The 20,010-nt window shown below is 47.0% G+C and overlaps 1 protein-coding gene across 1 annotated transcript in view; it reads left to right on the top strand.

The window, feature by feature from the left end:
• The first annotated feature begins 770 nt into the window (after positions 1-770).
• The window catches only part of LOC129641946 (cytochrome P450 4F6-like), a 34,289-nt gene continuing 15,049 nt past the window's right edge, over positions 771-20,010 (top strand). The window contains exons 1-8 of the mRNA XM_055566520.1: positions 771-992; positions 9,008-9,152; positions 9,772-9,825; positions 9,909-10,036; positions 14,371-14,492; positions 15,462-15,732; positions 16,321-16,387; positions 16,582-16,711. Of these exons, the coding sequence (XP_055422495.1) occupies positions 795-992; positions 9,008-9,152; positions 9,772-9,825; positions 9,909-10,036; positions 14,371-14,492; positions 15,462-15,732; positions 16,321-16,387; positions 16,582-16,711 (1,115 nt within the window). The 5' untranslated portion in view covers positions 771-794. The remainder of the gene's footprint in view (positions 993-9,007; positions 9,153-9,771; positions 9,826-9,908; positions 10,037-14,370; positions 14,493-15,461; positions 15,733-16,320; positions 16,388-16,581; positions 16,712-20,010) is intronic.

Raw genomic sequence — 20,010 nt, 5'->3', positions numbered from 1 at the left:
TGAGTGCCACACCCTAGCCTTGGAAGGGCAAGGGGGTTGTAAACTTGGGGTTGTAAACTTGGGGTGCAGAGTCACCTTTGCTTGCACCCCAACAAACCCATGCGGGAGGTGCTGAGTCCTGAGAGTTCAGGGTTTGTGCCATGTGACCCTGAGCTGGTCTCTCTGGCCAGATACCTCCAGTTTGAAGTCTTGGGCTGGACGCCAGCTTGGGGAGGAGGCACGCAGGGATTGGCTGTCAGGCAAGCCCAGCCTCCCTGCCGTTCAGAGGTTGGGCCAGAGGGAAAGAGACCTCCCAGAAGGAGGACGGAGGAAGTTGTGTGGGACAAGCCGCTCCTGACCGAAGGTGCTGGGCTGATGTTGCTGGGGCCGAGGGTCTGGTCTGGGGCAGGAAGTGGGTGCTGCCCTAGACAGGGTAGCTCCAGAGAGAGAGACGCACACCCCCGCCTTCCCCCTCCCCGGGGATGGTGGTTTCCTTGCAACTGGAGCTCCTGGCAACCTTCCACTAATTCGTTTCTTCATCTGTCTTTTTCTTTCTCTCTTCTCTCTCTTCCTTTCATTTCCCTTCCCTTTCTCTTTCTTTATTTTCCTCTGTCTCTCTTTCTCTCTCCCTCTTCCTCTGAATTTCTGTTTCTCCCTCCCCTTTCCCAGTCCCTGTCTGTCTCTGAGCCCTTCTTGCCCATCCCTGCCCCTCACTCACTTGCTCCTCTCCCTCTTTCCATCTCTGCCTCACAGCTGACCATCACTGTCTCTTCCTTCATCCTCAGGACTCACCCTCCACCCCATCTGACCACAGGATGCTGGAGCTGAGCCTGTCCTGGCTGGGACTCGGGCCGGTGGCAGCCTCCCCGTGGCTGCTGCTGCTGCTGGTCGGGGCCTCCTGGGTCCTGGCCCGCGTCCTGGCCTGGATCTACGCCTTCTATGACAACTGCTGTCGCCTCCGGTGTTTCCCGCAGCCCCCCAAACGGAGCTGGTTTTGGGGTCACCTCGGCCTGGTGAGTGGGGGCAGCAGGATAGGTCTGGGGGATCAGGGCAGATAGACTTCCTGAGGGTCAGGAATGGGGCTCAGAGAGCTGGGAGTCTGGGATTAGGCTGGGGTCTGTGGTAGCAAGGGAAACCTCTTGCCTCACCTCCCACCCACTGGGTCCAGTCCTCTCTTCTCTGTCCATCCTATGCTCCAATGCCTTCCTTCTTCTTCTTTTTTAAATTTACTTATTTCACTCACCAGATCTTAGTTGCGGCACGCAGGATCTTCAACCTTTGCTGTATGTGGGAGCTTTAATTGCAGAATGCAGGATCTAGTTCCCTGACCAAGGATTGAACCTGGGCCTTCTGCACGGGGAGCATGGAGTCTTAGCTACTGGGCCACCAGGGAAGTCCCCCCTGTGCCTTTCTTGTTCCCCAATGCCGTCCTCACCCCAAGCCTGTTTTGGGTCATGTTCCTGCTTGTCTTCCCCACATTTGTGCACATTTGAGGGGCTCTCAGGGTGGGCTGCAGAGAGCTGGGCCCCGTGGTGTCCCCACAGACTGTAAGGCTGGTCTTGAGGCCTCCTCAGAGCCACTGTCCAGGATCTGTTCCAGTTGGGCCTTGGGCCAGCATCTACTCCTCTGTGGGCTTCTGGTTCCCAATAGGAATTAACTATGAGCCCCACCCCATCTTCCGCCATGGGGTCAGAGGAATGTGTGGACAGTCTCTCCTTCTCCCTTTCCTCAGGCACCTTCATTTACCTATCTTGCCTTCCACCCCCAAGACGTATCAGTGAGCCCTGTTGCCCAACTTGGATAAAAGTGGACCACTCTCTTTTTCAGAATCACTCTGCTCTAATGGTCAAACTTCCTGCAAGGAGGCTTCTGGCCCACCTTCCTAGCCTTATCCTCAGAGGCCTTTCCTCTGTGTTCAGTCGGCCCCTTTTTGCCACAATCACACTTAGGATTTTGTCATCACCCGTAAGGGCGCCACCTCCAAAACCATTGATCTGAGGATTGCATTCTCTGATCACAACCCGTCTTCCTTTGAGCTTCTGTTTTCTTCATCTCCCATCCTAGATCCTGCCAGGATATCCAGTCCCTTCTACACCGCAGTCCAATGGCTTCCTTTCCATTCTACTGCCTTGGACACCTTTAGCTTAGATTCCCATCCTTTGTACTTGGGCTGTGGTGTCTGGCCAATTGGGCTTTCCTTCATAACTCTTTGAATAAGAGCTAAACCCTCCAAGCGCTCTGATCTTTTCTCCACGATGATGCTAGAGGTCACAAAACAGGACAAAGAGGTGACATGAACATCCCCACCTGCCCATTCCCAGTGGGCTTTCTTCTGAATAAAACCTCTGATCTGCTGTCTCAGAGCTGTTTTCACTCACTGCCTCCATTTCTCTGTTTGCTTTCTCCTGCTCCAGTCTGGTCCCTACCTCCATCTGGCATCTGCTTCTGCCAGATGGCTGTGATCTCTAGGTCTCTACATCCCATGGACTCCATCCAGCCCCATCTCATCCAACTCCCAGCAGCTCTCTGAGCTTGTGGACCACCCTGTCCTCCTGAAACCTGCTTTTCCTCTTGGTTCCAGCACACACCCTCCTCTGGTCTCTCCCCTAATCCCCATAGCTCCTCTGTCTCCTCTTGGCTCCTCCTTTGCTCCATCTTTCCATGTGAGGAACCCCCACCCCCAGCATTCTAACCCTTTCTCCTTCTTCTGTTTCTTCTGAGGATATTTCCTTACCTAGGACTCCAACTCGTAAGGCGACCATCAGTTTCCTCCATAAGTGAATTTCAAGTTCACATCTCTCCTGATCCCAAGGTCATCCAGCTCCTTCCTCCTCTTCTCACGTGAAGGGGGAGGGTCTCATAAACACCCCATTCTTTGGTCAGAATCTGAACTCATGGCTCCCTCCCCAATCCTGCCCCTGCCCTCAGTCTAGTTCATCCTTATAGCTGTCCACATCCCATTCTCTGGGGCCCCTGAGCCTGCCCATTTCCCTCACCCATGTACCCAGTCCTAATGTGCTGCCTCCACAATCTGTCCCCCGTCTGTCCCCTCTCTGCATCTCCTATCACCCATGGCCCCATCCACCATCATGTTTCTCCAGGAATCCTTGCCAGGCCTACTCTCTGGTCTCCTTATTGCCACTGGCATCCCCTCCATCCTCTTTCTCTTTTTAGCCCTGGATAGACTTTTCTGAAATTCCATTTAGGTCATGCCGTTTCTTGGCTGAAAACTGTTCAATGACTGCCTATCACTCTGAAGATAAAGACTAAATGTTTCCAGGCCGGCACCTGCAGTTCTCCTTAGCCTTGTGCATGTCATGGTCACTCTGAGCTTCTGCTTTATCTCTTCAGTGAACCAAGCTCTTCCCACTGCAGGGTTTTTGCTTGTGATGCAGGAAGCACTCCCCTTCCTGTGTTTACCCCCTGGATTCCTCCTTATCCTTCCATTTTTGGCTCAAGTATAACTATCTTCTCTAAGCTTCCTTTGACTCCCCCAGACTCTGCTCTCTGACTTTGCTCATTTATTGTTGTTCAGTCTCTAAGTCACGTCTGATTCTTTGCAACCCCACGGACTGCAGCACAGCAGGCTGCCCTGCCCTTCGTTATCTCCTGGGGTTTGCTCAAACTCAGGTCCATTTAGTCGATGATGCCATCTCGTCCTCTGTCGTCCCCTTCTCCTGCCTTCAATCTTTCCCAGCATCAGGGTCTTTTCCAATGAGCCAGTTCTTCATATCAGGTGGCCAAAGTATTGGAGCTTCAAAATTTCAGCATCAGTCCTTCCAACGAACATTCAGGGTTGATTTCCTTCAGGATTGACTGGTTTGATCTTCTTGCAGCCCAGAGGACTCTCAAAAGTCTTCAACATGACAGTTCAAAAGTGTCAGTTCTTTGGCACTCAACCTTCATGGTCCACCTCTCACATCTGTGCGTGACTACTGGAAAAACCATATCTTTGACTATATGGATCTTTGTTGGCAAAGTAATGTCTTTGCTTTTTAATATGCTTTCTAGGTCTGTCATAGCTTTTCTTCCAAGTAGCAAGTATCTTTCAATTTTATGGCTGCAGTCATCATCTGCAGTGATTTTGGAGCCCAAGAAAACAGAGTTTGTCACTGTTTCCATTTTTCCCACATCTCTTTGTGATGAAGAGATGGGACCAGAATTCACGATCTTAATTTTTTGAGTGTTGAGTTTTAAGCCATTTTTTTTTCAGTCTTCTCTTTCCCCCTCATCAAGAGGCTCTTTAGTTCCTCTTTGCTTTCTGCCATTAGGATAGTATCCTCTGCACATCTGGGGTTATTGCTATTTCTCGGGGCAGTCTTGATTCCAACTTGTGATTCATTCAGCCTGGCATTTCTCATGATGTACTCTGCATGAAAGTTAAAAAGCAGGGTGATAATATATAGCCTTGTGGTACTCCTTTCCGAATTTTGAACCAGTCTTCTGTTCATGTCCGGTTCTAACTGTTGCTTCTTGACCTGCACACAGGTTTCTCAGGAAACAGGTAAAGTGGTCTGGTATTTCCATATCTTTAAGAATTTTATACAGTTAGCTGAGAGCCACACAGTCAAAGGCTTTAGTGTAGAAGCAGCAGTAGATGTTTTTCTGGAATCCTGTTGCTTTTTCTATGATCCAGCTGATGTTGGCAATTTCATCTCTGGTTTATCTGCCTTTTCTAAATCCAGCTTGTACATTTGGAAGTTCTTGGTTCATGTATTGTTGAAGCCTAACTTAAAGGATTTTGAGTATTATCTTGCTAGAATGTGAAATGAACACAGTTTTATGGACTTGGCCCTGCTCATGATTAAATAGTTAACTGTCCAGTTACTTATTTATTATCCATCTCTGGATAACCCTAGATGTTTGCTCTGGGGACAAACATGATATATACATGGCCCAGCCTGTTTAATAAATGTTTGGAAATACTGTGGTGGAGGCCTGGGTAACTTGCCATCACTTCACATTCTCATCCAAGGCCAAAGGCACAAGTGTCCAGCTCCTCTCTCCCCCTCCCCCAGACCAGCATCTCACAGAACAGTATGTCCCAAGCACATTGTAAAGCTTGCCTGAGATTACAGGGCTTGTGAAAGGTTGTTGCTGAACCATGAAAAGACACTAGGATTCTTGGCCTCCAGAGAAGAAGAATTCAATCCGGGGCCAGAGACAAGGCTTGATCGCTCAAAGCTTTTGTGTAATAAAGTTTTATTAAAGTATAAAGGAGATAGAGAGAGCTTCTGACATAGACATCAGAAGGGGGCAGAAAGAATATCCCCATGCTAGTTTTTAGCTGGATGTTATATATAGTTACTGCTGCTGCTGCTGCTAAGTCACTTCAGTCGTGTCCGACTCTGTGTGACCCCACAGACGGCAGCCCACCAGGCTCCCCCATCCCTGGGATTCTCCAGGCAAGAACACTGGAGTGGGTTGCCATTTCCTTCTCCACTGCATGAAAGTGAAGAGTGAAAGTGAAGTCGCTCAGACGTGTTTTACTAGCAGTCTGTTAATGAAAGGAAGGGTTGTCTTAAAACTCAGAATGGCACCAGGCCCCTCATCCATAAGATGTATTTTGGAATAATCTCGGCACCAGATGAGTAGACTGACTTGAATTTCTTGTAGAAGGGCAGATTACCATACAAATAGTTTTGTTTACATAGATCAGGGGAACAATGTCTGGGTATAACATATGGTTTGTCAAGTAGGTTCTGAGCCATTAGGTGGAACCGACTTTAAGACAGAATCTGGGATAAATGCATAGTACATTAACATAGCTTAAGACAAACATTTCCATAAGAAAAGTGCATTGGTTAACTCAAGGTTTGAGAATAGTTACCTTCAGGTGAAACCAGGTGTCATTATGGCAACACAGTATTTTAAGAGAAACCTTTTAAATTTCTATAGAGAAGGAAAAAAAATATCACTAGTTTGTTTCCTCCTGCTGCTTAAGAGAGATAAAAATGTCTGACACTTGCAGCCTATTTCCTCCATTTGGAGACCCCTGGCCTTCCTGCCTGTTACCCTCTCACTTGGAATGTTCTCAGAGAGCCCTAAAGTTACCCTTCTGACTCCCCATCCAAGGGCTTGGCTGTGGAGGCTGGTCTTAATCATGCTTTTCTCCTCCAGTATCTCCTGCTGTGTGACTTTGGCTAAGTTTCTCTCCCTCTCTGAGCTGAACTTATCAGATGCCTCAGGGTCCTTAGGAAGCAGAGCGTGTGTGTTCTCGGTCATTCAGTCATGCCCAACTCTGCAACCCCATGGACTATAGTCCACCAAGCTTCTTTGTCCATGGGATTCTCCAGGAAAGCATACTTGAGTGGGATTTTCCAGACCTAGGGGTTGGACCTGTGTCTCCCGCATTTGCAAGTAGATTCTTTACCACTAGTGCCACCTGGGAAGTCCCCAGTGAGCAAGGAGCAGTCACAAAGGTAAAAAAGACTTATGTTCACCTACCTGGAGCACCTGGGGGCTTGAATGGGGTGTCCTGAGGGACCGGAGAGGGTGCCTCACCAGAAAGCAACTCTCCCTTCTTCTTCTTTTGGGGGATATGGCTTCGGTTTCTTCATTTGTAATTGGCATGATTTATGGGAGTGTCCAAGAAGCAGGTTCTATCTCTGCTTCTTGGGAAGATCTTTGGTTGGGAAGATTGCCTGGAGAAGGAAATGACAACCCACTCTAGTCTTGCCTGGAAAATTCTATGGAGTGAGGAGTCTGGTGGGCTATAGTCCACCAAATGGGATTATAAAGAGTTGGACACCACTGAGAGACTAAAGAGCAATAGTAGCAGCATGGGAGTGTCCATAGGTTCAGGAAAGAGATAGATAGCTAGGATGTACTGTGAGAAATAGATAGACAGGATGTACCAGATAGATATCTATACCTAGATAGATATTTGGTTGTCCAAAAAGTTCATTCAAACCTTCCATACGATGCTATGGAAAACCTGAATGCACTTCTTGGCCAACCCAGTAGCTAGCTAGCTAGCAGACAGAGAGGATGCACTGTGCATAAAGCCTCATCAGCAGAAGGAGTTCAGAGGTGAGACGGGCTGTCTTGATTGATGGGCAGAATTAACCTGTGTCCCTTAGGGTCAACCAGGGCTGGAAAGTCCCAGGACTGTAGACCATTAACCATGGAAGGAATTTGAGGCTATGTGGATGGGCCAGAACATGAAAAGATGTAGACTTAAAACCCAGGGATAAGTCCTAAGTCCACCCTGCTACTGACAAACCTCCTCCATAGGGATCTTCTCATGTGTCCACCCCTGGGGCTGGCACCACTCCCAGGATGAGAAAAATGATTTATTTGAGCTAAGGTCATCCTCCCTGTAGGCAGAGAATGTCTTCTCCCTTGCCCTGGGATGCCCCCTTGGGACTTGGAAAGCCTCTGAGTCCCTCCCATCTCTGGCATGAAGAAGCATGGGAAGCAGAGATTCCCTCCATCTGTGCAGGTTCCCTCACACTGTTCACTGCAGCAGCTTCTTCTGGGGAGTGATGACTATTGCCTTGCTTGCATGTCCTCCTAACAGTGCAGGGCTTGAGGGACTTCGCTCCACTTCACTCACCTGCCCCCAGGGACTTACGATCTGGCTGGGCTCCATCATCTTCCTCATCATTTTCTGCCACCATGACATTGCCTGATCTGTCACCAATACCACGGGTGTCCACCTGGGACAGGTGGTAGTGGGTGCCATGGCAGTTTCTGAGGGCGGTGAGCCCCTCACTGGCAAACTTCTGTTCACTTCCCACAGGTCCCAGGGCCCCTCCTGCTCTTAGACACTTTTGGTTGTCTTTTTTCCCCCCTTTCATTTATTTGCCAACCCCGTTCTGGTGTTCTGAACATTGCTTGGGGATCCTTGCGGAGACTGAGCTCTGGGCTCTGCTGTGGTGGACCCTCCAATCTTGGTCACACAAGATTAGAGATATCCCTGATCTTGTGTGGTCTGGGTGGGTCTGAGGGAGAGACATGGGCTGGTGGACCCCAGAGAGGAAGCAGGGCTTTTGCTATTGGGGCAGGCCGAAGGACTTCTTGGAGTAATAGTTGTTGGAAGTGGGTCGGGAACAATTAATAGGCTTTTTTTTTTTTTTAAGAAAACAAGTGAAAGTATATTCTGTGGAGAGGACTAGTGCACTCAGAGGCCTGTAAGTGAAAGAGTGAGCACCTGGGTTTTGAGCCATAGGGAGGGGTTCAGGGCAGCTAGGGTGATGCAGGTGAGAGGCAGAGAAAAGGTGGAGAGGAGAGTAGGGAGACAAGGGCTTTGAGACCAGGTAGGAGCAGGGGATTGATTCTGAGAGCAGTGGGGAGCCAGGGATGGTGTGGAGATGAGGAGAAACAAGGATGGGGAGTCGGAGAGATGGACAAAGAAATAGGGGCAGCAAAAGAGAGATACAGAGAAAGAGTGAGGGAGAGAGACTGAGAGAAGGACACACAGAGACATAAATGGAGCAAAAGAAAATACATATACACAGATACAAACATATCTATCTTCTACCTATTTATCAATCCATCTACCCACTTTCTATCACGTCTGTCATATCTGCATATTTATCTATATATTTTCCATTTATCCATACATCCATAATCTGTCACCTACCATCTATCTATACCTATCCATCATTTATCCAACCATCACCTAGTCATCCATCCATCCATCTTTCTATCCATCCATCTATCCACCCATCATCTAATGACTAGTGGATTAGTAGATTATCTATCTATCTCTCCATCCATCCACCCATTATCTCCTCCCACCTCTCGCCCTTGCCCTCTTTCTCTCTCTCCTGCATCATTCCCCCCTCTCTCTCAAAATACAGAGATGAAGAGAATAAGGGGACAGAGAGAGGCACATAGAGAGACATGAAAAAAGACAAAGAGCAAGAGAGAAAAGCTGACTCAGATGGAGAGAGTATAGGTCAACAATGCAGGTAGAAGAGGATAAGGGGGTGAGTGGGTGTGGTGGGTAGGGGGATGAAGCAGGAGGGTGTAGCTTCTGGTGCTTCCTGTCAAGCCTGGTCTCAACCCCACCTGTTCCCAGGCGCAAAGCAATGAGGAGGGCATGCGGCTGGTGGAGGAGCTGGGCCACTACTTTCGCGACGTCCACCTCTGGTGGATGGGGCCCTTCTTCCCCATCCTGCGGCTTGTTCACCCTAACTTCGTTGCCCCTCTGCTCCAGGCATCAGGTATCTCTCCCAGGAGCACCCCCTCCCAGCCTCTTCCCTGGCCCCTGCTCCCAAGCCCTTCCCACTCCTGGACAGACCAGGTTGAGCAGGAGAACGGACAGCATTGACAGAGACCTGCTGAATGACTCTGGGAAAGTCTCCAGTTCTCTCTGGTTGCCGAAGTCTTTTTTCAGTTTTGGGTGGTGGAAGATCAACACTATTGGTCCACCATGTCAGATGTTCCAGGAGAGGTCAGAGAGTGCTGGGGCAAGCATGATGTCCTTGGTGCTTAAAAGTGCATTTTGTAGAGTGCTGTGCTGTGCTTGGGGATTTAGGATATGCTGAACCATGTAGGAGCCATGTCCAGGTGTGCTGGGACGTGCTGTGTCACGTTGGAGTGTGTCTAAGCACATAGGGTTGTGTTGATGGGGTCCACTCTGTGCTGCAGCCTGGTCTGGTCCCCCTTCTCCCCCACCCCCACCTCCTACCTCCTCCAAGCTTCCTCTACTCTTGGCCCCATTCCTGCTATGCTGAGCTTGGAAAATTCAGACCCCTTCCTGGGAGCCTCCAGCCCCCACCAAATGTTATTACTCCCCCCCACCATCCACCATGGTCCCTGATGTTCTATTTCTTGTGTCAGCCACCATCATACCCAAGGATATGTTTTTCTACAGCTTCCTGAAGCCCTGGCTGGGTGAGTAACTGTGAGTGAAGGGGATGATCTTGGGGGCCCTGGGAAAGGTTCCTTTGCTCACTCCCTGTGGCTGTCTCTGCTAGGGGATGGGCTCCTGCTGAGTGCTGGTGACAAGTGGAGCAGCCACCGTCGCCTGCTGACACCTGCCTTCCACTTCGAGATTTTGAAGCCCTATATGAAGATTTTCAACAAGAGCACAGACATCATGCACGTGAGTCTCTTGAACCCAGGGTCCCAGCTGGAGCATTGGGAAAGGGGGAATGGGCTTAAACACATATGGTCTGGAATCCTGATTCAGCTGGATGGCTTTGGGGGGTCACTGATTTTCCTCTCTAAGCCTCAATTTCCTCATCTGTAAAACTGGGATGAAAGTGAAAGTGAAAGTCGCTTAGTCGTGTCCTACTCTTTGCGACCCCATGGACTATACAGTCCATGGAATTCTGCAGGACAGAATTCTGGAGTAGGTAGCCTTTCCCTTCTCCAAAGGATCTTCCCAACCCAGGGATCAAACCCAGGTCTCCCACATTGAAGGCAGATTCTTTGCCAGCTGAGCCACTAGAGAAGCCCAAGAATACTGGAGTGGGTAGCCTATCCTTTCTCCAGGGGATCTTCCCAACCCAGGAATCGAACCAGGGTCTCTTGCATTGCAAGCAGATTTTTACCATTTAAGCTACCCCTTTTTAAAGATTGTGATGCTGGGAAAGATTGAAGGCAAAAGGAGATAAAGGTGGCAGAGGATGAGATGGTGAGATAGCATCACTGAGTCAATGGACATGAATTTGAGCAAACTCCAGGAGGTAGTGAAGGACAGGGAATCCTGGTGTGCTGCAGTCCATGGGGTTGCAAAGAGTCAGACACGACTTAGCAACTGAACAACAACAACAAAAGGGTGGTCAAGATGACGTAATGGAATCAGGTTCCTGGCACACATTAGGTACTCAGAAAGTTTTAGATGCTAGTGTGCTTCATGGAAGCTCTGTAAATTCAGGACAGAAATGATGAACATTGCATAGTAGTTCTTTCTGCACCACCTTAAAACTTTCTGCATACCACCTTAAAACCCATGGACTTGAAAGAATTAGTGTTTATATTGTTCATGAGATGATATATCAGTTGAGTCATTCTCATCCTGGTTGGAATCATGCCATGCATTTGTGGTCATGGGTGGGTTATGTAGATAGCTCTGCTGTTCTGGATTTAGCTTTGGCATGTATTTGGAGCTTGGCTAGCTGTCAGCTGGTTTAGGATAGCCTTGGTGGGACAATGGACTCCTGCATTTGTCTCTCATCTTCTGGTAGCTCTCATTACCTGAGCTTGACTGCATGATGGAGGCTGGGCTCCAAGAGAATGAGCAGAAACATGCAATATCTCTTGAAACCTAGTTTGGAAACTAGCACACCACCTCCTGTTAACTGAAGCAAGTCCCAGCTCAGTCCAGATTCAACAGGTGGAGAAAGAGGTTGCTCCTCTTAATGAAAGAGCTGTGAAATCTCATTGCAAAGAGTGAAGGTGAAGGGAAGGATGAAGAAATGGGACCCGTTTGCAGTTGCCTTTCACTATGATAGTGAAGAAGATGATGATGATAGTTAAAAGTTATTTAACACTTATTGTGTATCAGAAGGGCCTTCCTTAGTGGCTCAGAGGGTAAACAGTCTGCCTGCAATACGGAAGGCATGTGTTCAATTCTTGGGTCAGGGAGATCCCCTGGAGAAGGAAATGGAACAGTGAGCCAGGTCCATGGCATGTGTTGTCTAATTTATTTTCACAATCCTATGAGGTAGAGATGATTATAATTGCCACTTTAAGGATAATGAAATGGAAGGTTAGAGAGGTTAGGGAGATTGCCCAAGATAGCTCATTAGTAAGTGAGCTATGTGTAGTGAGGCAGGTATTCTAACTTGGTTTGTGCAACACCAATACAGGTCATCTTTGTTGTTGTTCAGTCGATAAGTTGGGTCTGACTCTTTCTAGCCTCATGGGTTGCAGCATACCAGGCTGTCCTGTCCTTTCCTATCTCCTGGAGTTTGCTCAAACTCATGTCCATTGAGTCAGTGAGGCCATCCTACCATCTTATCCTCTGTCAATCCCTTCTCCTCTTGCCCACAATCTTTCCCAGCATCAGGGTCTTTTCCAATGAGTCAGCTATTCACATCAGGTGGCCAAAGTTTTGGAGCTTCAGCTTCAGCATCAGTCCTTCCAATAAATATTCAGGTTGATTTCCTTTAAGATTGATGAGTTTGATCTCCTTGCAGTCTAAGGGACTCTCAAGAGTCTTCTCCAGCACCACAATTTGAAAGCATCAGTTCTTTGGCCCTCAGACTTCTTTATGGTACAATTCTCAAATTTGTACATGACTACTTGAGAAACCTATATGCAGGTCAGGAAGCAACAGTTAGAACTGGAGATGGAACAACAGACTGGTTCCAAATAGGAAAAAGAGTACGTCAAGGCTGTATATTGTCACTCTGCTTATTTAACTTATATGCAGAGTACATCATGAGAAACGCTGGGCTGGATGAAGCACAGGTTGGAATCAAGACTGCCAGGAGCAATATCAATAATCTCAGATACGCAGGTGACACCACCCTTATGGCAGAAAGTGAAGAAGAACTAAAGAGCCTCTTAATGAAAGTGAAAGAGGAGAGTGAAAAAGTTGGCTTAAAGCTCAACATTCAGAAAACTAAGATCATGGCATCTGGTCCCATCACTTCATGGCAAATAGATGGGGAAACAGTGGATGACTTTATTTTTTTTTTGGACTCCAAAATCACTGCAGATGGTGATTGCAGCCTCCATCTGCAAATTAAATTAAATTTGCAGAAATTAAAAGACGCTTACTCCTTGGAAGGAAAGTTATGACCAACCTAGATAGCATATTAAAAAGCAGAGACATTACTTTGCCAACAAAGGTCCGTCTAGTCAAGGCTATGGTTTTTTCCAGTGGTCATGTATAGATGTGAGAGTTGGACTATAAAGAAAGCTGAACACAGAAGAATTGATGCTTTTGAACTGTGGTGTTGGAGAAGACTCTTGAGAGTACCTTGGACTGCAAGGAGATCCAATCAGTCCATCCTAAAGGAAATCAGTCCTGGGTGTTCATTGGAAGGACTGATATTGAAGCTGAAACTCCAATATTTTGGCCACCTGATGCAAAGAGCTGACTCATTTGAAAAGACCCTGATGTTGGGAAAGATTGAAGACAGGAGGAAAAGGGGACGACAGAGGATGAGATGGTTGGGTGGCATCACCGACTCAATGGAGATGAGTTTGGGTAAACTCCGGGAGTTGGTGATGGACAGGGAGGCCTGGCATGCTGCGGTTCATGGGGTCACAAAGAGTCAGACACGACTGAGCGGCTGAACTGAATTGACAGGAAAAAACATAGCTCTGACTATACGGGCTTTTGTCAGCAAAGTGATGTCTCTGCTTCTTGACACACTGTCTAGGTTTGTCAGAGCTTTTCTTCCAAGGAGCAAGTGTCTTTTAATTTCACCGCTGCAGTCACCATCCACAATGATTTTGGTGTCCAGGAAAATAAAATTTGTCACTATTTTGACCTTTTTCCCATCTATTTGCCATGAAGTCATGGGACTGAATGTCATGATCTTAGTTTTTTGAATGTTGAGTTTCAAGACAGCTTTTCACTCTCCTCTTCCACCTTCATCAAGAGGCTCTTTAGTTCCTCTTTGCTTTCTGCCATTAGAGTGGTATCATCTGCATATCTGAGATTGTTGATATTTCTCCTGTCAATCTTGATTCTAGCTAGTGATTCATCCAGCCTGGTATTTTGCATGATGTACTCTGTATATAAATTAAATAAATAGTGTGACAATATGCAGCCTGTTGTACTCCTTTGCCAATTTTGAACCAGTCCATTGTTCCATGTCCAGTTCTATTGCTTCTTAACCTGCATACAGGTTTTTCAAGCATCAGGTAAGGTAGTCTGGCATTCCCATCTCTTTAAGAGTTTTCCAGTTTGTCATGATCCACCTGGTCAAAGGCTTTCGTGTAGTCAATGGAGCAGAATTAGACGTTTTTCTGGAATCCTTTTGCTTTCTCTATGATCCAACGAATGTTGGCAATTTGACCTCTGGTTCCTTTGCCTTTTCTAAATCCAACTTGTACTTTTGGAAGTTCATATACTGGTTCATATACTGTTGGAACCTAGCTTGAATTTTGAGCATAACCTTGCTAGCATGTGAAATGAGTGTAATTGCAAGGTAGTTTGAACAGGTCATCCTAACTGCTACTAAAAATTGGGTAGTGGAAAAGCAAAATGGAAAGCAATGAGTTAACCGAGGGCACACAGAACAGAAGAGGCAGAGCTGGACCTTGAGCCCAGGTCTCCTGACTCCCAGCCGTAGGGTCTTCATGTCTTGATAGTAGGGGATTCCACTCTCACTCAAGCCTGGTCTTCCCTGGGGATGGGTGTTTGGAGCACAGGACCAAAAGGCTGGGTCTCAGGGAATTCAGCCAGGTGGTTGGGATCGGGCAGGGACTCGAGTGGGAAGTCCCAGCCCTAACCTTGCTCTCTTTTGTGTCCAGGCCAAGTGGCAACGCCTGGCCTTGGAGGGCAGCACTCGTCTGGACATGTTTGAACACATCAGCCTCATGACCCTGGACAGTCTGCAGAAATGTGTCTTCAGTTATGACGGCAATTGCCAGGAGTGAGTCTCAGCCCAGGGCCTGGGGAGCATGAGGCATAGATCCATGGGAGTAGATGGGTCAGGGAGGACTGACCAAGGTAAACAGAAGGGATCTTCTTGGGGGAAGTAGGTCAGAGCTGGACACTGAAGGACAGGGAAGGGAAAGAGAAGGAGCGATTCTTGCAGGTAGGCAGAAATGTTTGATAAAGGCCATGAGGCCAGGATGAACAGAGCCTGTGTAGCTTGGGGGAGACATCTTGAGGTTGGAGGAATGGGCAGAGTTCTATCTTCAGGACATTCTGAAGCCAGACAAAGAGGATATGAACTTCATCCTGAGGTTTCCTGGGAGCCATGGAAGATGTTTGGGTACATGAGGATCTTGGTCAAAGTTGACTTGGACATATGACTGGAGAGAAGACTGATTATTGTGTAGACACGGGATATAAGGAGACCACAGAGGGGAGGAAGTTTGAGCTTGGTGGAGAAAATGGGGCAGATTTGGGGGAAACTGAGAAAGACATTGGCAGGCCCAGATATTGTGTGGGAGGGAGGGGAGCTGAGGGTGATTCCCATGCCCTGCCCTGATGTCCAGGACATGAGGAGCTCACAGAGATGGGGGTCAGAAAGAGAAATGTGATTGAATGGGATGTGGTCCTGGGTAACTGACCAGAAGTGCTCCTGCAGTATGAGATCATGAAAGGAGGCAATAGCTTAAAACATCTGAAATCCAGAAGCACACAGCTATTGATATCTCCTATCAGGGTTCCCAAGACTCCCTATTAGGAATCGGAGTTTCTAAGAAGAGATGGCCCACAGATATACAGTACTTCTTTTTTTTGGCCATGCCATGTAGCTTGTGGGATCTTAGTTCCTCAACCGGGGATCCAACCTGTGCCCCTTGCAGTGGAAGCATTAAAGCCCTAGCCACTGGACCACCAGGGAAGTCCCACAGTACTGCTTCTTAAGGCTTTCTCTGGTCTGACCCTGTAGGAAACCCAGCGAATATATTGCCGCCATCTTAGAGCTCAGTGCCCTGGTGACGAAACGAATTCAGCACATCTTCCTGCACGTGGACTTCCTGTACTACCTCACCCCCAATGGGCAGCGCTTCTACAGGGCCTGCCGCCTGGTGCACGACTTCACAGATGCTGTCATCCAGAAGAGGCGTCGTACTCTAATCAGTCAGGGTTCCCAAGAATTCCTCAAAACCAAGACTAAGGCCAAGACTTTGGACTTCATCGATGTGCTCCTTCTGGCCAAGGTAGGCTTCCTGTGTGCGTGCGTGCATGCTAAATCACTTCAGTCATGTACAACTCTTTGTGACCCTATCGACTGTAGCCCACCAGGTTCTTCTGTCCATGGGATACTCCAGGCAAGAACGCTGGAGTGGGTTGCCATGCCCTCCTATAGGGGATCTTCCCAACCCAGAAATCAATCCATGTCTCTGCAGCTTCTGCACTGCAGGCAGATTCTTTACTGCTAAGCCACCCAGAAAGCCTCAAGGTGGGCTTCTCTGGGATTTCAATTCAAGAGGTAGACTGGATCTTGGTTTCAAAGGTCTGATTAAAGAACTTGGACTTGATCCAGAGAGTGCTAGGGAGTCATAGAGGATGCTTGAGGAAGGGAGGGGCAGGTCAGAGAGAAGTTTCAGGTGTGACTGTGTAGAAGGCTGCCTGGAAGGAGTAAAGAGGAGGCAGGAGACCAGGGAGGAGTCCCCTGGAGTGGAGTGGGCTATGGAGTTGAAGAGGGAAGGATCCTGCTTGGATAATGGAGCTTCAGGGACAATCTCAGGTTAGGCTCAGGTGTCTTCAGAGCTGGTGTGACTCTGGGGATCTTGCTTTCTGTTCAGGATGAAGATGGGAAGGGATTGTCGGACGAAGATATCCGAGCTGAAGCTGACACCTTCATGTTTGAGGGTGAGGGTCCCAGTGTGGGGCTAGAGAATGGGCAGGGGTCTCTTCATCCCAGGGACTTGGCGGGTGCTGGATCACCCCATCTTGCCTATCCTTCCCATCTTCTTTGTGGGGAGGTGGGGAAGGGTGGCTTGGCATGGTCCACCCTTTGGTGCTGAAGTATCCCAGAGACCCAAGCCTGTCTGGCTGCCCCTCAGGCCATGACACCACAGCCAGTGGCCTCTCCTGGATCCTGTACAACCTGGCAAAGTACCCAGAATACCAGGAGCGCTGCCGTCAGGAGGTACAAGAGCTCCTGAGGGACCGCGAGCCTAAAGAGATTGAATGGTGAGTGCAAGTCCTCATGGTGTGCTCTTGAACCCTTCCCACTGTCTCTGCTCTCCAGGTGGGAACCAGGAAAGACCTTTTTTTGTTGATTCTATAATTATTGCTCAGTGGGAATAGGAGCAGAGCCCAGAGGCAGGGCCTGATACCTAGTCTGAACAGCAGGTGAAAGTTTATAGGCCTTTGGGGCAGAAAGATCTGATCATCCACATTAATGTCCCTACTAACTTGCTATGTCACTTTAATAGAATCAATTTCCTTTTATGAATATCATTTTTCTCCTCTATAAATTGGGGATGGGATGGGGAATCTCCTCCCCACAGTGCTATTTGGAGTACTTTGATAATATGTGTAGAACAGATGCCACCCAATATATACTCAGTATATGAACTCTTTTTCCTCTCTCTTACTTTTCTGCCTGAAGTTGCATTTTTCCTGAAAAGACTCTAATTTCTCTCTTTTCTTCTTTTCTCTGATTCCCATGTAAGAGTCTATTCCAGGGATTTTTCTTTAAAAAATTTTTTTAAAATTTTAATTGTAGGCTAATTACAATATTGTAGTGGGTTTTGCCATACATCGACATGAATTAGCCATGGGTATACATGTCTTCCCCATCCTGAACCCCCCCACCCCTCCCTCCTCATCCAATCCCTCAGGGTCATCCCAGTGCACCAGCCCTGAGCACCTTGTCTCATGCATTGAACCTGGACTGGTGATCTGTTTCACATATTATAATATACATGTTTCAATGCTATTCTCTCAAATCATCCCACCCTCACCTTCTCCCACAGAGTCCAAAAGTCTGTTCTATACATCTGTGTCTCTTTGCTGTCTTGCATATAGTGTAATTGTTACCATCTTTCTAAATTCCATATATATATATGCATTAGTATACTGTATTGGTGTTTTTCATTCTGACTTACTTCACTCTGTATAATAGGCTCCAGTTTCATCCACCTCATTAGAACTGATTCAAATGTATTCTTTTTAATGGCTGAGTAATACGCCATTGTGTATATGTACCACAGCTTTCTTATCCATTTGTCTGCCGATGGACATCTAGGTTGCTTCCACATCTTGGCTATTATAAACAGTGCTGTGATGAACATTGGGGTACACGTGTCTCTTTCAATTCTGGTTTCCTCGGTGTGTATGCCCAGCAGTGGGATTGCTGGGTCATATGGCAGTTCTATTTCCAGTTTTTTAAGGAATCTCCACATTGCTCTCCATAGTGGCTGCACTAGTTTGCATTCCCACCAACAGTGTAAGAGGGTTCTCTTTTCTCCACACCCTCTCCAGCATTTATTGTTTGTAGACTTTTTGATAGCTGCCACTCTGACCGGCATGAGATGGTGCCTCATTGTGGTTTTGATTTGCATTTTTCTGATAATGAGTGATGCTGAGCATCTTTTCATGTGTTTGTTAGCCATCTGTATGTCTTCTTTGGAAAAATGTCTGTTCAGTTCTTTGGCCCTATTTCGATTGGGTCGTTTATTTTTCTGGAATTGAGCTGTAGGAGTTGCTTGTATATTTTTGAGATTAATTCGTTACTTGCTTCATTTGCTATTATTTTCTCCCATAATAGGCTGAAGGCTGTCTTTTCACCATGCTTATAGTTTCCTTCATTGTGCAAAAGCTTTTAAGTTTAATTAAGTCAGGAAGCAACAGTTAGAACTGGACATGGAACAACAGACTGGTTCCAAATAGGAAAAGGAGTATGTCAAGGCTGTATATTGTCACCCTGCTTATTTAACTTACATGCAAAGGACATCATGAGAAACGCTGGGCTGGAAGAAGCACAAGCTGGAATCAAGATAGCCGGGAGAAATATCAATAACCTCAGATATGCAAATGACACCACCCTTATGGCAGAAAGTGAAAAGGAACTAAAAAGTCTCTTGATGAAGGTCAAAGAGGACAGTGAAAAAGTTGGCTTAAAGCTCAACATTCAGAAAACGAAGATCATGGCATCTGGTCCCATCGGTTCATGGGAAATAGATGGGGAAACAGTGTCAGACTTTATTTCTCTTGGCTCCAAAATCACTGCAGCCATGGTGATTGCAGCCATGAAATTAAAAGACGCTTACTTCTTGGAAGGAAAGTTATGACCAACCTAGATAGCATATTGAAAAGCAGAGACATTGCTTTGCCAACAAAGGTTCGTCTAGTCAAGGCTATGGTTTTTCTAGTGGTCATATATGGATGTGAGAGTTGGACTGTGAAGAAAGCTGAGCACCGAAGAATTGATGCTTTTGAACTGTGGTGTTGGAGAAGACTCTTGCGGGTCCCTTGGACTGCAAGGAGATCCAACCAGTCCATTCTCAAGGAGATCAGCCCTGGGATTTCTTTGGAAGGAATGATGCTAAAGCTGCAACTCCAGTACTTTGGCCACCTCATGTGAAGAGTTGACTCATTGGAAAAGACTCTGATGCTGGGAGGGATTGGGGGCAGGAGGAGAAGGGGACGACAGAGGATGAGATGGCTGGATGGCATTGCTGACTCGATGGACGTGAGTTTGAGTGAACTCCGGAGTTGGTGATGGACAGGGAGGCCTGACGTGGTGCAATTCATGGGGTCGCAGAGAGTCAGACATGACTGAGCGACTGAACTGAACTGAACTGAACTGAGGTCCCATTTGTTTATTTTTGCTTTTATTTCCAATATTCTGGGAGGTGGGTCATAGAGGATCCTGCTGTGATTTATGTCAGAGAGTGTTTTGCCTATGTTTTCCTCTGGGAGTTTTATAGTTTCTGGTCTTATGTCTAGATCTTTAATCCATTTTGAATTTATTTTCGTGTATGGTGTTAGAAAGTGTTCTAGTTTCATTCTTTTACAAGTGGTTGACCAGTTTTCCCAGCAACACTTGTTAAAGAGATTGTCTTTTATCCATTGTATATTCTTGCCTCCTTTGTCAAAGATAAGGTGTCCGTAGGAATGTGTATTTATCTCTGGGCTTTCTATTTTGGTCCATTGATCTATATTTCTGTCTGTGCCAGTACCATACTGTCTTAATGACTGCAGCTTTGTAGTATAGCCTGAAGTCAGGCAGGTTGATTCCTCCAGTTCCATTCTTTCTCAAGATTGCTTTGGCTATTCGAGGTTTTTTGTATTTCCATACAAATTGTGAAATTATTTGTTCTAGCTCTGTGAAAAATACCATTGGTAGCTTGATAGGGATTGCATTGAATCTATAGATTGCTTTGAGTAGTGTACTCAATTTTCACTATACTAATTCTTCCTATCCATGAATATGGTATATTTCTCCATCTATTTGTGTCCTCTTTGATTTCTTTCACCAGTGT

Source organism: Bubalus kerabau, chromosome 1 (genome assembly GCF_029407905.1).
Source record: "Bubalus kerabau isolate K-KA32 ecotype Philippines breed swamp buffalo chromosome 1, PCC_UOA_SB_1v2, whole genome shotgun sequence".
Classification (NCBI taxonomy): domain Eukaryota; kingdom Metazoa; phylum Chordata; class Mammalia; order Artiodactyla; family Bovidae; genus Bubalus; species Bubalus kerabau.
This window is presented reverse-complemented; position numbering and strand designations above follow the sequence as displayed.